The sequence below is a fragment of the Chelon labrosus genome (assembly GCF_963514085.1).
Source record: "Chelon labrosus genome assembly, chromosome: 16".
Taxonomy (NCBI): Eukaryota; Metazoa; Chordata; class Actinopteri; order Mugiliformes; family Mugilidae; genus Chelon; species Chelon labrosus.
The window spans coordinates 13177910-13193470 of NC_140349.1; the positions used below are offsets into that span (position 1 = coordinate 13177910).

Consider the following 15561-nt stretch of genomic DNA (forward strand, 5'->3'; position numbering starts at 1 on the left):
AGGCTAATAAATAGCCTATAGCCTACTGTCACTCGATCATGTCACTCATAGAAATCGGCTTTATCTTTTGCCCGTTTCTCCTCTAATTCTTTTCTTCTTTTTCTGAACTGGGCACCTGATGCTTCTTTGGTCTTTTACTTTGATCCATGATGAAGATGAAGACTCGGCATCATTAACTTTTCTTTTGCATTACCTTTTGCCAACACCGTCAGTTCGCTCGTCAATCAACCAGGGTTACGTGAGTCACGTAAATGACTGCACAGAATTTTATTTTTTATTTTTTATTTTTTTCATTTTTCACATAACCCAATTAATTACATGTAGGTATATGGGTCTATGTTAATTTTAGGAATGAAATGCCAACCTCTGCAGTCGCAAGTTGATCCCCCGCCCCCCTCCCCGTTGACTCATCTGACACACACACAACCTGTATGACTCTCAGCAGCAAGTTGACATAATGACGTGACAACAACATAGATTGCGCCCTGGGCGATCGCCCACATTGCCCATAGCAAAAACCGGCCCTGCGTCGCAGCAATTAGTTTTAAGGGCTTATTTATGTAACAATGAGAAGTTAAGTCAACCTAAAAAAATTTAACCGAAGTAGGAAATGCGTGACAGTGAATCCTCTCACTCTGCCTCCGTACTCTTTGATAAACCTCCCAGTTAAACTTTCAGACTCGCTTCCAGTGTTCCTGTATACGACGGTCTCCCAATGGACGCTTCGCTTATGTCAAATCTATTTTTCCTGCCTGGGTTGAACGTTTCTTGATCGGAGGATGGGCAAACTCCAGTCCAAACATGGTGAGACATTTTTTTTTTATTATTATTTTATCAAATCAAATACTAAAATTGGTCTCTATAGCGTTCACTTTTCTCTCATTATTTGGACAGCTTCGAAAAGCAGACAGAGTCCAGAAGGTAAGATAGCCAATTCAGATTCTGTATATACACTTCAGCTTCTTGGTACATGTGGGTTTTTTTAAAAAATATTTATTCTTATTTTCTGCAGGTGGTAGTCTCTCTAGTGTGCTGAGAGAGATGGAGCACAGCCACAGCCTCAAAGCTAAACTGACAGAGGTAGATAAATTAGTGTTATTTTGTTCATATTGTACTATAATTCAGTAATAGTGTAATAATCCCTTTTTTTAAATGTTTCTTTCCTTAATGTCATTGATCTGGTACTGACAGATGTCTGACAGTGATCACAGCCAGATTTGAAGTATTTCTTTGCTTGAGTTATGTTTGTCCTTATCCAAATCATGACTAGAGGGTGTCAGATGTTGAATTTGTTATTTTGGACTATATTGTTAAAAATAACCAGACCTGCCCCTAAACTGATTACATCTGAAACCAAATGAGTATTTCAGGGAAAGTTTGTATCCTGGAAACATCCAAATAAATCCATGAGAGTAACGCAGCAAAACAAGCAGTATAAAAAAAGACATTCATGAGCAGCCTCTTCTCTTCAGCCAGCTACATTTCGGTTAAGCCACTTTGGGGACACCAACCGTGTTTGCTCACATCACAGGGAGGAGACATAAAAGATGTTTGGAGGTATCGTTTATTTACTCTCCCGCCCTTCCTCAGACAGCAGGGTCTTTATACCCAAGTGGACTGGAAAAAAAGAAAAAGCCACCACATCTGGTTCTGCTTTGCTTCTCCAACCTGATGTAGTGTGTAGCTGGGGTGTTAAGAGCCGGGCTGGCTGCCGGATTGCGTAAATTGCATCACATGTAGGTTGTTGGCGTGAATAAAGCAGCCGTGATCAATGCCTGGTTGCGTTTCAAGAGAAATAGTGTTATATAAATCAGAAAAAAACCTCCTATTCATTATATTTTATGCCTGGAATACAATAAAATCTGCTGACAGGAGTAAAAAGGTGTTAATCAACCAACATGTCAACCAACTTTTGATCTCTGACGTGTTAATCAAGTCAGGAACTCTGAATAATATTTGCACAGTTTTATGTGAACGTCCTGGAAAGTTCTGCAGTTTGGAAAAAAAGATGCTGACTCTGCCAAGATGTTTAAAGGGCTGCGGTGGAGTTTCTGTGCTCATTAATGGCGAGGCACTTCCTGCGATTACATTTTCCAGGCTAATATACATTCATCCTCCATGACACCACCACCGTGAACTGTGAGTGGTAAAGACTTCTCGTGGTGCTGTATAAGTCGTCTTATTTTCTTTTCTCACAGGTCCCGGTCTTACATGAATGCTCTTTACGCATCCTTTTGTTTTTAATGAGATGTTGCAGTTTTCAAAAAGACAAGACAGTAAAGATGGTTTTAAAAAGTAAAAGATTATAGGTAAAAGAAATGTCTATACAATAACACACAAAAAACAGGCAGTTTCATCAATTTTTGTGTTTTGTTGAAGGTGTCAAGTGTGCCGTGTCCATTGACTTAAATTTAAGTTTCAGAAAGGTTGATTTGCTTTGGTCTTTCCACTGTGCGTGTGTTTGTGTGTGCGGGCGTGTGTGTGCACAAAGGAGGCTACAGTGTAAGTCAATGTTGTCACGTTCAAGAGCAAACAGCACGAGCAGGGTTTTTAATCTCTCCAAGTGCCAGCCTCGCAGTGTGTGGCACGACTAACGACTGGGAGTGGTTCGTTTTCAGTTCAAAGAAAATCGTCTTGTGATTTAGTTCGGACAGAAAATCCACACTTCAGTCTGTGACCCCGGTGTGTTTTTGGGCGTAGCATCCGCTTCTTTAAAGTGTTTAAAGTGTAGATTTTGGGATAAATTCCCCTCCTTGCATGTCGATTACAAACCGAGGAAACATGGTTTGTTTAGTGTCGTCCCTCTTTTATCTAAAAATATACAAAATCTGCATGTTTTTGTTGTTGTTGTTGATGGGAGTGATATTTCTGTGATAATTTGCACTGAAACTTTATTTTTCTAACTTGATTCAAGCTAATATAGTGTGAGATTATAATCATTATCCATTAATAGTGGTGACCTGAACATTTCTTAATAGCGAGGCAAGCCACAGAAAATCATATTAAACACTTATTATCAATATTGCCTTCTTCTTTTGTAATCTTATTCATCATTATTATTACGAAATCTACTTTCATACTTGTGGACCTGTTTTGAGGTATAGAAAAGGTGTGATTTGTTTTTCACCCCTAAAGACAAGCAGCTTGTTTATATGAGGGTGGACGCATGAAAGCCAAAGTGAAATGAGAAGAGCGCAACAGACACTCAACTCTCCCACGTTCCTCCTTCTTTCAGTGGAAATCCAACCAAGAATCAAAGCTTCAAAGAGTGTGGCGCCCTCTCAGACATGCATGTGGGTGTGATGTGTGTGCACTCGTCTTATCGTTCCTTTTGTTGCCCATCTTCATCTGCCGTGAGCGTAACACTGGTGATGGATGGTGGTTTTTGGAAGATAAGGGACGCCTTGTCTTCTCTTGCTTTGCCGTAGAAGGAGCTATCACCGAGAATGATCATATCACCAAAAAGCACCATGTTTTAATAGGAGGAAGTGGTCTCAGGTTTGACGGATCGAGTAGCAAAACCCTTTGAAAACGAATCCTCACGGTGAGGGGGCAGACTGATTGAAGAAGCGACAACATGGTTGTGCAGTTTTAAACGTTCATGCCAAAAATCTCGGTTTCCTGTTTCTGACATTCCAGTGTATCTAGCAAATCTGACTTTATTATTTTACATTTAACGCTAGAGATTCTCTTAAGTCACAAACAACTGGACAAGCATTTACTTGTTCGTGGTTGTCTGCACAACTGAGAGAAAATTAATAAAGATTTCACTACATTTAAATTTCATTTTACCTTTTAACTGTGTTTTATCATTTGACTTTACAGCTGCACATTATGTATATTTAAGTAGCTCTTGTTACACTTATACTAAATTTAAATGTTGGCTAATTTTCATCTAATGAAAAAGGGCTGCTTCATAAAAGGGTATCTCTAACATCTCTTTTATTTTAAACATTATTTAACTTGGAAGAGCTCCATTTAGATCACTTTAGATCACTTTCCATTTTCAAGGCAGTCCTGATCAAGACCATAGACTGTAGCTACAATCTATGGTCAAGAACAAACAATAAAACACATAGTTACAGGCAAGAGGCACAAAACGAGATTGAATTAAAATGAAATTACTTATCACAATCAACATATTAACAATCAAACATTGTAACAGAATGATATTAGTCATTTGCTTGTACTGTATCTTACAGGACTTTATACTTTTTTTTAACTTAGTAATAGATCTGACACACCTGTGCCCGAGACCTGAGCAGATTTAAAAGACCATATTAAACTTCAGGTGCATGTCAGTTACATGTAATGGAGAAGAAAAGGTCAAGATGTCAACAGTTCGAAGATGAAAAGCCAAATCTCTCCTCTCTCTTTTTTTCCCTCTCGTTTCTGTGTGTTTTAATGTGCGTAATGTAATCCAGTCAGACAAAGTCCACAGACGCTCAAACGTCATACAGCAGAGCTCACATCTGGAGATCCATCCTCACCCTCACGGGACATGAAAACCACTTAATTGCTTCCTCGCCTCTTTCCCTCTATTGAATGTGTGGTCTCTGGTAATTTACACTCTTTAACTCTTCTTTTTTCACAGAACTTGTACGTTGAGTTGAGGAAAAATAAGTCTACCAATAATAATAATGGTGAGTTAAGGAATCACACACATCATCCAGACATTGTTCTATGTTATATCCCCTGGTTTACCCAGGGAGAGAAAAAAAATGTAATTATCCGCATCTGTTTTATATCAGTGTGGGAAAGGTTCGACCTTTGGATGTACAGCTTTCAATTCCCTGCTAACATTCCAGCAGAACTTTTCACAGAGAAAATAGAGCTGTTTGGAGAAAATAGAGCTGCTAACCATAAAAGCATAGTTTGTTAGTTATCCTTGAACTCTGAGTCCTCTTAATAACGTGAAACTGTGTTTGTCGTTCAGTGGTGCGGGCTCCAAAGAAGACACCTGACGGAGAGAAGACGTTCCAGGTCCAGAAACAAACAAAGAAGAGGAATAGCCATGCCTCTGTGAGTGTTTACATGTTTGTTTGTAAAAATATACTATGTTTGAAAAGGTTTGCTAACTATTATCGTTCGATCTTGCCAGCAGCTGGCTAATTTAGCTTAGCAGAAAGATCTAGCATTTACTTCCTGGAATCTCTGCTGGTTGCCTGGCAACCAAGATTAGAGGACCTCTGGCTAGGAAGTAAACTATTCCTGTAGATTATTGTTTTACTTTATTTAATGGATCTTATTGCAATAGTAGGACTCTTGTTATTATGTCATGTGGACACAGGACACAGACTGCAACGTGGTGCCTGAGGATGAGTCTCGGCAGGAGTGGGTCTTCACTTTGTACAATTTTGACAACGCTGGCAAGGTCACAAAGAAGGTAGCTTGATTTTTTCTCTGCTGTTGACATTATCCAAATTTAGGGTATCTCTGTACACAGTATTTATTTATGCACTTTTTCTTTTTCTTTTTTTTGCAGGACATGTCCAGTCTGATACACTCCATGTGCGAAGTTCTGGAGACTTCAGTGAAGCAGCCTTATGGTGGAAAAACACCCCTGAAGATCAAACTAGTTGTAACCCCCTCACCTTGCTTGGGGAAGTGCTCAGAAACAGGTAAAATGATGCTGTTACTATATATGCCAAAACATTGTCACAGTTTTAATGATAACGTCCTTGTCTCACCAAAAACAGCGGCAGATAAGGAGTGGAGCGTGTCTCAGGAGGCGTGTCCAGTGAGAAGGATTTACTGTGCAGATGAAAACATAGAGCGCAGAAACCACTACCTGGATCTAGCTGGCATTGAAAACTTTTCCTCTAAATTTGACAATGCAGGTATTGAAACCCCAACGCTCATTATGGCTGTGTATGTCTTTAAATGTTCCACTTCACAAGCTGCAGTATAAACTCATATATATGTCTTAACCTTTGCCTACATTTATGTGAACTGTAAATGATGAATGTGGTCAGTCTGGTATGGTATGTAACTCGACCGCTGTATCGTGAGGCATCCTCATGATTCCTTGGGACTTCATTAAGATGCTGCTCGAAACTTTAAGTCTATTGAGGTTCCTGTGTTCTTCCGGGACCTGTTCCCAGGTTCATTAGTTTATTGGGAGCTAAACAGATAGCTGAACAAAATGACAATCAGTACTGACTACGCTCATTTTGTCGTTCTCAACAGGAAATTTCTACCCCAACTTTAATACAGTTAATGTTGTTTTCTCCCATTTTTGTAGATTCCTTCTGTCAGGAGGCCAATCAATCTCCAGCTTCTCATCACCACCACCTAGTGGCGATAAGAGAGAACCACGCGTCCAAAGCCATGCCAGTGGGTAGGGACAGAACTAGAGAAGTGGCAAAGTCCTACAGGTTACATGGCCATCACCCTGCTTCATGGTGCCATCCTGCCCAGACTCCCCTTCCAGCCTCCCACAATCTCCCGCAGCGTTCCCACAGCAAGAGGCTTCACCCCAGGGTGCAAGATGCTGCCTCGCCTCAGAGACACCCCAGCCTCCAGAGACATGAACACCATCACCACCATGAGCATCACCATCATCACCATCACTACCACAACTCTTAACCGCATAATACACACACATGAGACAGGTAAGAGGAGCTGGTGTTACGCAGCTAAATGGATACACAAGTGGTTTGGGAGGTTAAATGCCACTCAGCTGGTCCTTGAACCACCTTTTATTTATTTAGCCACCTTTATCTAATGAAAACAAAATCCTGTGAGATTATACACTGGTATCCTGGGAGGTCAGTTCATTGTTGTTTGAGTGCCACTTTATAGTCTGTCATCTACCTCTTAGCATTATTTACCGTATTATGAACGTGTGTTTAAGGGTATTAGAAAAACAGACAAATTAAGATTCACTTAGTCTGTAATAAAAAGGTGTTTTGTTTATCCAGACATATTTGCTTTTTGAGCGAAATGTGTTTATCACTGAACAAATAATTAAGTATATTGTATTTTTAAGCTCACAGTGTTGTTTGTATTTGTAATAAATCCATATCATTGCCAGAATTGAGACATGAGAATGTCACCTTGTCAAAGTAAAAATAGCAGGATGTGATACTTTGTCATAGTGTCATATTGTTTTAGACTCTCAGTAAACCAAAATGAAGTTTCAAATAGACACCGATCCCAGCGAAGGCCGTGAGACAGCTGTTTCTATTAATAACCTCAGACCTACCACGAGACCCCAACCATGCCATGTTGTCGTCAAGCCCCGGTCCAGATAAATGCAAAACACACAGACAGACAGCGACAGAGAGGATATCAACAAAGCTGCAGCTACAGACGAAACAACACACGGCAGCACTGAGCTGTTTGACCTCAGCGGTACATTCAACCTCATACACCTGCAGGTGCAAAAAAAAACAAAAACAGGGAGAAAACCGGAAACATGAAGTCCCTGCAATTCCTTGCTGCTGAGGGCTTCTTCCGGACTGGTCCAAGCGCTCTGGAGAACCTTCGCTGTGTCTCTTTTAACCTCTATCCGCTCCTCTTCAAAGTCTGCTACCTCCACGAGCAGGCTGACTTACTGCACGCTTTGGTCCAGTCGTGGCCTCTTCCTGTGCTTAACCTACAAAGACTCCTGGGAAAGACAGTCGACTGTGAGTTGGATCTCACCTCCCGCACATGCCGGATTTGTCTGGAAGCAATTCTGACCGGCCTGAAGGTACCTAAATGGATGCAGTGGATGTAGTATGACTATGCATAATTGTATTTCACACAGGTTATAGTTAAATTTCTTTTGTTTCTGCTTAAAAAAGAAATGTATTGGCTAACTGTGTAGGTAGGCTTCAGGGTATGCAATAATATTCCTTTCTTTCCAAGGATTATGTGCTGTCTCCTCCTAGAGGTTATGCCAAGAACTTGCGTATGGTGGATCTAACTGCCCTTAAGGACATTGAGCACCAAGCCTGCCCATGTCGGTCGACCCTGGGTCGATGGACAAGAACCCAGCTCCTGACCCAAATGTGTTACGACACCATGGTGGCCATGCAAGACAGCGACGTCCCCCCATCTGCCTTTGAAACATCTATCAACATCCGCCTGAACGGTTTCGTCACAGGCCGTAACTACGAGCTGGTAGCTCAGGCCTTCCTGCTCCTTCGAGACTGTCCTCTGAAGCTTCACTTTGTTGGTTTTAGGGCTGATTCTCTCGCTCTCAAGCAGCTGTTCTATGTTCTCCGCCTAGCAGAGCCGGAGTCCATCACTAAGCTGGAGGTGGTACACAATGTTCCCCTGGAGGCCCCCCACCTGGAAGTGCTGTTCTCCAGGGTAGAGTTCCCTAAATTGCAGTCTCTTACTCTGCCGGCCGGGGCGTTGGATGTCAGGAGGCTGGGCTCCGACGACGATGATTTGCTGGCTACTATTGGCAAACTGCTGGCAAAACTGAGCTGCCTCACTGAGCTCAGTGTTGGCTTTTCTACTCTCACTGGACACCTAAGAAGACTGCTATAGTGAGTATATAGACACATGGTGATAGACAGTGATGATGGCTCAGATGCCAATCCTACATATACATTGCAGCACAACAACCGCCTTAAATAAGACTCACGGCACATCTCAGCTTTGAAGACTCTTGTTTTGTAGTGAGAGCTATTCTGTTGTTAAAATTGTTGACATGATGCCAGAATGAGGACAGAGCTGCAGGCCGGTCAGAAACCTGCTGCATATTTTTCGCTGTTCACCTGTAAATAGAACAGGACCATAAACCAAAAACAACTGAGTGGCTGATGTATACAACTTGAGTAAATGAATTTTATATTTTAAGTGTGAAAAATCATCAAAAGTTGAAAGTTGCTGGTGCTCAGTCATTTCTGGTTGTGCTAAGCTTCCATCATTCACCAAGTCATTTCCTTTGTTTCCTATCCCAGTCCTCTCAACACACCACTACAATTCTTGGAGTTGGCCAACTGCTGCCTGAACCGCGTGGACATGACATACCTGGCCAACAGCCTCCACAGTGAGGCCCTGGTTCACCTGGACATCAGCGGACATGACATATTTAGCTCTTTCTCCCCCTCTGTCCAAAAGCTGCTGAGCCGTTGTTCAGCAACACTGGCGAGCCTGGCCCTTGAAGAATGCAACATAAAGGACGACCACATGGACGCCTTCCTTCATGCTCTGGCCAGCTGTCAGAGACTGGAGGAGTTAAAAATCCTGGGAAATCCTCTGAGCTCTGCTTCCCTGCGGAGGCTTTTCTCCACACTATCTGCAGGCTTTCCTAAGTTAAGGTACATAGAGCTACCTGTACCACGTGAATGCTACCCTGATAATGTCTCATATCCCCTAGATGATTCAGTCCTGCTGAGTTACAACAGGGAATTGTTTCAGGAGATCAGAAGCCAGTTGATGGGCATCCTGGAAGGAGCAGGTAGAGGAAGCGTGGAAGTGTGCACCCCCCTCATGGGGGCTTATGATGCAGACATTAATGAAACCAGCAATGAGCTTGGGGTGTCCATGCTGAAATCTTTTAATAATGTCATTGGGAGTTTTATAGAAACCGTAACTGATGTGGACCACAGGAGATCACAGGCTGAGAAAGATAACTGATAAGATTTCCAGATGAAGAATAAATGGGCTGACAGAAAATGTATTACACTCAAACTTAATATATAAATCTAGACATTTCTGTTAAAGCACATCTTTACTGCCGACAGACATATTCATGCCGAGTTGATCGCAAGTATTTTCTATTTTTTCTTCTTGCTGTGTTCTTAGGTTATACCAAATCAGATAGCATGCGTGTTCATTTTAATATAGTGCTAGTACAGTTAGCTGACAAACAGTTGCTGCTGTTTGAAGGTCAACACTGTGAAAATATTTCTAGTAATCAAGATTGAATTGATTCATATCATAAATACAGGAAGTCTATATACCTCTGTGTATTCTTTCAACGCGGATCATTCTTCCCGTACATTAACCAAACAGATGTCCAGATATATAGCTACCATAGTGCTTAGTAGTGACTAAGATATTTTGTTCGCTGAATGTATTGTAAATGTTTTTATGTCTATATTCTGGTTAAAATGATGTATATAACTAGATTTGTAAACAGCACAACTTTGCAATATGTGAGTGATCCCAATGTGGCAAAATGTGTTTAATTTTGTTAAAACCAATAAATCAAATTTTCAAACAACCAACTGTCCATGACATAAAAAGTGACACTTCACCAGCTTCCAAAATGTACATTTCTTTAATTAGCACTGTCTGATATAGGTTACATTTAATTTTAAATATTACATCAGGGAAACGACCATGCACCAACTGAAGACAAGATTAACAGCTTTGGACCAGGAACTGTCTACTTCTTTATCCACTCCTCCTTTTCTTTCCTCTCACGAATCACTTCGTCCAGATACGGTGAGAGGTAGGACACATCCTAAATCAAAATTAGAGCTCAAATCAGGCAGTAGTAGACATTAGGACAAAGAAAATCCTCGCAAACCTATTTACCACTCCCTAATTTTTTTTAACCATCTCAATCTTTCACTGCGATTTCACTTGGTCAATCAGTTAGCAAGTAAACATGCAAGTTATATTATTATAATAAAATGTCAACAATTATCTATGCATACTAATACACATTATTTACCTCAATTGCCTCCTGGATAAAACATTACATATAATATTTATATAATTTCATTCGAATTTACCTCTTCAAATTTCGTCCACTGGTCTTTAGGGAGAAGCGCCTGCTTCATGGAGAGATCGAGAGCCCTCTTGATCCTGAAGGTCCTCTCAATGTGAAGGTGCTCCGGGAGCCTGTTCAGGGCCTCTTTCACATCTGAATCCTCATAGATTGTGTCATCGCGCATTAAACCTGAAAGAGAAAACATATATTCTGAAATGTGCAAAAGTATAGATGGAACAACAAAGATACAACAGACCAGAATTATCCAAGACAATCCTGTTTTCCCGGTACATGTGCGTTTTCATTCATTCATTGTCTTGTCATCCAGTCGCCTCAAAACTATCAGATGAAGTGTCTTCTTTGGTCTTACCGAGCTTGTTGAAGCCACACATGTTGTAATACCATTTGCGGATCCCAAACAGGAACCTGGCACTTGCCACTGTGAACACAACACATTAGACAGGATCAATCTGACAGCACAAACTTGACACAAACAAAATTCATCTGCAGATATGGGAAGGAAGGAATACTGATAAAGCACTACTGCTACTTAGAATAATGTATGTTTCCCCGCGTGAAACACTGAGGCGACTAAACATGTTGAACAATTTTAGACCACATGAATACTTAGTTACATAAGGAGCAATCCAAGAAATTGAGGTGGTTTTAAGGCTTTTGACAGATTTCATAGCGTTACCTCAAATGACTTTAACAAATGATCAGAAACGTGTTTTAAAATGAAATTAAACATAACAAAGCTGACATGTTTGAGCGTTTTCAAATTAAGGTAACCACACAACACGAAAGCCAACCTCAAGTAACCTCTAAGTAAAGCGCTAACATTAGCTACATGACTACGAAGGACAATTTTAATAACTGCTAATATTAACTCGGCGTGACAACAGTACAAGTAAAACACAAAGGAGGGTTTGCGGAACATACAGCCAGAGTCTTGTTGTAATATGAATATAATAGTTTTACTGTGCAGTACCAGTACCAGGGGCGAGAGCTAAGCTAACGTTAGCTGACCATCACCCGTTAGCATCGGTTAGCACGGGGACATTCAGGACACACGCAAGTCAAACGCGCCAAAACGCATTTTCAACCGGAGAGAAATAAAAAAACGAATTGCCATATGCTAAAACTATACCTTATGCTACATCGTAAAGGTTTAACGCGACGGGTAGCGAGTTAATTTGCACAAAATATGAAAGAGCAGCGACGTGATCCTACCTGGTGCCCTCGACGCCATGTTTACAACGAAGAACTGCCGCGGTGCTTTGTGGGTAAGGAGTGTTCAGGTCATCGGGCAAGTTTGCGTTGACCAATGTTCTCGAAAGCTCTCCGATAAATCAAAATATAGGGCTTACTGTAATATATTAAATATCGGAGAAATTCAAGAACTAGCTTTCTTCAATCTTTAAGTCTATAATTTCATATTAAGATACTGCACAAACAATGTAAGCCCATTAGAAAGTTAATAATTAATACATTTTTACTTGACGTGAAATGACAGATTTTGTATTAAAAATGACTAAGATTTCAGTCTTCTGTTTTAATACTTGATTACTTTGTGATTAGCACTCCTATTTGCATTCAACAGAATTTTGAATGCATTTCCGGGTAGCTCAAATAACAAATGTATCGCACAGTGCAAGATGGCTTTGCTTTGTATAACTAACATCCAAGTAAATCACAAGTGCTTTAAAACTGTAAATGATTTAAAATTGTATCACTGAACAAGCTGTCCTGATCCTTTTCACACTAAATATAAATATTGTGAGCAGTTTCCTGTACTTAACTGATCATTTTATGCTCAGACGCTCAAGGAATATAAATGTTTTACAGACCGAACGTAACTCAAGTTGCATGTATGACCTATTCAGATAGACAGCTGTGTTAAATAAGACTAATAATTCAGGCACATACACTGTGTCACTTTATTAAACATCACATTCATAAAACATTTTTCTGATAATGCATTTGAATTTTTGTACGTGCATGTACCTGACACCTGACCGATGTTTTCGTAAGTCCCTTTTAATGACCCCTCATGAAGAATCAAAGCGTCTTTTGGAACAAATAAAAATCTTCCAATGTAGCCGAAGCCAACTCAGTGCAAAAAGTCTCATCCGGCAAAAACACTAAGCGGTCCAGGGCGATGTAGTTGGGCAGGGTCGGGTCATACTGAGCTTTTCCAAGGTACTCAAGGAACAGGTGGCGCTCTCTGAGACGCAAGTACTTGGAGTTGAGGACCTGTAAAAGGACATACTGGAGTTACAGTTATGAACACGGACAAAACACAATGGACATTTATTCAAACTGACTGGGAAAAAAATGCAATCTACCTGTGGGAACTTGGTGATCAGATAGTGGGGCACCTTCATGGTGTTGTGGAGGTAGTCAAATATCTGGGTTAGTTTCCTTTTATTAGCAGTCAGCACTTTCGGGATGGTAATAACTATGTGTTGGATCTCATTTTTCTTAAAGCCAAACTCTATTTCACACACCTGTGAAGTAAGTTTATAAAAAAAGTATTTAGAACAGAATCCCACGATTTCTCAGATTATGCTTTCTGATAATTTCATCCAGTACCTTCAAATTTTCTTTCACCGGCTCCAAGCTGCCACACAGCAATCTGGGAAGACGAGACACAATGTTCCGCGTCTGAGGAGAGAGACAAAATTAGCCCTTGTGTCTTTTTAACGCCATCTCTTCTATACCACTAAAGTCTCAATTTCATTTTGTAAACATGGTAAGTACATTGGAAACACTGAGGTTGAGTTGTTGCTGATAAAAGCCCAGTCGGTTGTCCAGCCTCTTCACACTGAAGTTGAGAAGATAGGGAGCTCTGGACACCATGGATGCAATAGTCTCAGGACTGAACTTCTTTGACTTGAGATAGTTCACCCTTTACAGCAACAAGAGAGAACACTGTTAAAACAATATCATAGTCGGTGTGAATGCAGTGAAAGAACATGACTTAGTTTTGTGTAGCTTAATCACAAACATATTAATTTAGACTATATAAATTTGACAAATATGAAGTCATCGGATGATTCTATAATCCCTTCATGGTACCTGGCCTGTAGATTTTCCAAATCCTCAGTGAGAATGAAGGGGTTGTGTGTGATGATATAGCCAAAGCGAGAATCCTCCACCCCGATGTCTTTGAGAAAGAGAAGCCTTGGAGCCACATCTGTGTTGAAGTCGAGTCTCAGTAGCATGGAGCCTACATTGGGCCTTTGTTCCAGCTTCCACAGATTCACGCCTGCAATGAGAGGAGTTGAATAATAAGAAAAAAAATACTTTACGTAGGGGCACAACTTCCAAACCATCCAAACTGGTAAATATGAATTAAATGTTCTCTACAATTGTATTACCTAGTTGTACCAGCTTGCTAAGGGTCTCAGACTTGTCGACATAGTCCCTCAGAGAGGTAGAGGCCGGAGGAATGGCAGCGGGAGGGGATATACTGACAGCCTCTTCATCACTGATCTCCTCTAATGCTGAAAATTGAGTAGCAGCATCCAAATCTGCTAAATGATGAGAACACAGATTGAACAAATTCAATGGCTACAAATCTGGAATCTAATTTCAAAAGGTGATGTTGGATGAATGTTTATATACAGCAAACAATCATGTACCGAATGATATCTGATTTTCAGTCAGTGGCAAAGCAGCTTCGGTTGGTAACAGGGGGGACTTGTATGCAACAGCATCAGTTGTTGATAACTCTTCTTTGTAGCTGTCTTCCTTAGAGTCAGTTGTCGGGTATTTTGCAGTCAAGTCACTGCAGTAGCGCATCTGTTGTTTCCACCTCAGTCTCCCCTGAGCTGTTGTGTGACTCTCCCTGTTGAATAATCCATTAGTGAGAATAGTTGGTAAACCTGTTGCTGTAGGTCGAACTTGAGCGTAATACGTCCAGGTGCTCGTCACTGCCTTGGAGCAAAGAGAACTTCTGCATCTCAGACACAGCTGTGCACAAGCAGACGACATGGTCTCTCTGTAAGAATAAGAGTCATGTCATTCAATATAGCAATTAGTCTGCTTCATTTAAAGTTTACAGCAGTCTGCTTTGTCTGTTAACGTCAACAGTATTTTCTGAAATCATCAAATCAAAAAGTAGGGCCGTTACAATGCACAGCCTCTCTGTGTAGTGATCTTTTATGAAAACCTACTAACAAGATGTTTGCAATTGGTTTTCACTAGTGTATCTAATTAACTGGCAAATAAGTATGTTTACACCACAACATAAAGGACAATAAGCTGATTTAGTATTGCAGTATTAGTTCAGGAATTGTTTCATACTCATAATGGCTAATTCGGCTGTTGATAAGCGTGATGGCGTTTAACAAAGCCACCAGTATCTCTCATGTATACAGAGAAAGACCTGTGCATTCACTAGACTCCAATGTTGACCTACAGAATGTTAGCTTGACCGAGCTAAATGCTAACAAGCTCGCGGAACACCAAGTCTCTTTAATCCTTGCACAAACAGCCAACGGTAGCGGATCATTTTTTTGATAAATAACTTTTTACTCACTTCTTGTAAATAAAACAATTGCTTTCCTCAACACAGCTCCATCACATACCAACAAGTTGTGTAATGTAAACTGTTTTCACGTGCACATTCACGGAAGTAATTCACGTAAACGTCACATTGTGGACTGTGCCACAAAAGTGTGTTGTACTTAAATTGATGCGCTAGATTTACTCATGAGGGTAAATAATTTAATAAAGGCTTGAAATTTAAAGTAACATAACATATTTTAGAAGAGATATTATCAGGACAGTTCTCACTTCTTTGTTTTGGTGGATACTATTATACACTTGCTCACATGAAAAACACCCCGTGGAACCACTGCGATGGTTCAGCCCGTCCGTAGTTTGGGTTC

At 40.6% G+C, this 15561-nt stretch overlaps 4 protein-coding genes across 6 annotated transcripts; 2 read left to right on the forward strand and 2 right to left on the reverse strand.

Moving 5' to 3' along the window:
* The first annotated feature begins 646 nt into the window (after window positions 1-646).
* LOC311501215 (protein naked cuticle homolog 2) lies at window positions 647-6718 on the forward strand. Its single transcript, XM_084562927.1, has 9 exons — window positions 647-804; window positions 895-921; window positions 1013-1080; window positions 4595-4643; window positions 4937-5022; window positions 5291-5386; window positions 5486-5621; window positions 5700-5840; window positions 6245-6718. The coding sequence occupies exons 1-9, from the start codon at window positions 780-782 to the stop codon at window positions 6586-6588; spliced, it is 972 nt and encodes a 323-aa protein (XP_084419053.1). The 5' UTR covers window positions 647-779; the 3' UTR covers window positions 6589-6718.
* A 128-nt stretch (window positions 6719-6846) lies between these two features.
* On the forward strand, window positions 6847-10079 carry lrrc14b (leucine rich repeat containing 14B). The gene is made up of 3 exons (XM_084562926.1): window positions 6847-7696; window positions 7855-8483; window positions 8901-10079. The coding sequence occupies exons 1-3, from the start codon at window positions 7421-7423 to the stop codon at window positions 9577-9579; spliced, it is 1584 nt and encodes a 527-aa protein (XP_084419052.1). The 5' UTR covers window positions 6847-7420; the 3' UTR covers window positions 9580-10079.
* Window positions 10080-10206: 127 nt separating this feature from the next.
* Window positions 10207-11954, reverse strand: uqcrb (ubiquinol-cytochrome c reductase binding protein). Its single transcript, XM_084562928.1, has 4 exons — window positions 11897-11954; window positions 11034-11102; window positions 10686-10852; window positions 10207-10411 (listed from the first exon to the last, which is right to left on the reverse strand). The coding sequence occupies exons 1-4, from the start codon at window positions 11913-11915 to the stop codon at window positions 10334-10336; spliced, it is 333 nt and encodes a 110-aa protein (XP_084419054.1). The 5' UTR covers window positions 11916-11954; the 3' UTR covers window positions 10207-10333.
* A 647-nt stretch (window positions 11955-12601) lies between these two features.
* mterf3 (mitochondrial transcription termination factor 3) lies at window positions 12602-15520 on the reverse strand. Of its 3 annotated transcripts, none has more exons than XM_084562539.1 (8): window positions 15505-15520; window positions 14311-14669; window positions 14047-14202; window positions 13745-13934; window positions 13427-13574; window positions 13259-13330; window positions 13012-13173; window positions 12602-12919 (listed from the first exon to the last, which is right to left on the reverse strand). In XM_084562539.1, exons 2-8 carry the CDS (start codon window positions 14660-14662, stop codon window positions 12725-12727), a joined length of 1275 nt encoding a protein of 424 aa, XP_084418665.1. In that variant the 5' UTR covers window positions 14663-14669; window positions 15505-15520; the 3' UTR covers window positions 12602-12724. The 3 variants fall into 3 exon arrangements, with proteins under 3 accessions (XP_084418665.1, XP_084418666.1, XP_084418664.1); XM_084562540.1 differs by lacking the exon at window positions 15505-15520 and adding an exon at window positions 15210-15401 and having other exon boundaries at window positions 14047-14199; XM_084562538.1 differs by lacking the exon at window positions 15505-15520 and adding an exon at window positions 15210-15401.
* Window positions 15521-15561: the final 41 nt, after the last annotated feature.

Excerpts from the sequence above, each read along its gene's own strand:
- LOC311501215 (XM_084562927.1), top strand. The coding sequence starts at position 780 with ATGGGCAAACTCCAGTCCAAACATG. Across the intron at positions 4,644-4,936 it reads GTCTACCAATAATAATAATG|TGGTGCGGGCTCCAAAGAAG; the intron begins GTGAGTTAAGGA and ends TTTGTCGTTCAG. Across the intron at positions 5,023-5,290 it reads AGAGGAATAGCCATGCCTCT|GACACAGACTGCAACGTGGT; the intron begins GTGAGTGTTTAC and ends ATGTGGACACAG.
- lrrc14b (XM_084562926.1), top strand. The coding sequence starts at position 7,421 with ATGAAGTCCCTGCAATTCCTTGCTGCTGAGGGCTTCTTCCGGACTGGT. Across the intron at positions 7,697-7,854 it reads CAATTCTGACCGGCCTGAAG|GATTATGTGCTGTCTCCTCC; the intron begins GTACCTAAATGG and ends TTTCTTTCCAAG. Across the intron at positions 8,484-8,900 it reads CACCTAAGAAGACTGCTATA|TCCTCTCAACACACCACTAC; the intron begins GTGAGTATATAG and ends TTCCTATCCCAG.
- uqcrb (XM_084562928.1), bottom strand. Across the intron at positions 10,853-11,033 it reads GTGTGGCTTCAACAAGCTCG|GTTTAATGCGCGATGACACA; the intron begins GTAAGACCAAAG and ends TTTCTCTTTCAG. Across the intron at positions 10,412-10,685 it reads AGTGGACGAAATTTGAAGAG|GATGTGTCCTACCTCTCACC; the intron begins GTAAATTCGAAT and ends ATTTTGATTTAG.
- mterf3 (XM_084562539.1), bottom strand. The coding sequence starts at position 14,662 with ATGTCGTCTGCTTGTGCACAGCTGTGTCTGAGATGCAGAAGTTCTCTT. Across the intron at positions 14,203-14,310 it reads TGAAAATCAGATATCATTCG|CAGATTTGGATGCTGCTACT; the intron begins GTACATGATTGT and ends CTCATCATTTAG. Across the intron at positions 13,935-14,046 it reads TAGCAAGCTGGTACAACTAG|GCGTGAATCTGTGGAAGCTG; the intron begins GTAATACAATTG and ends CTCTCATTGCAG.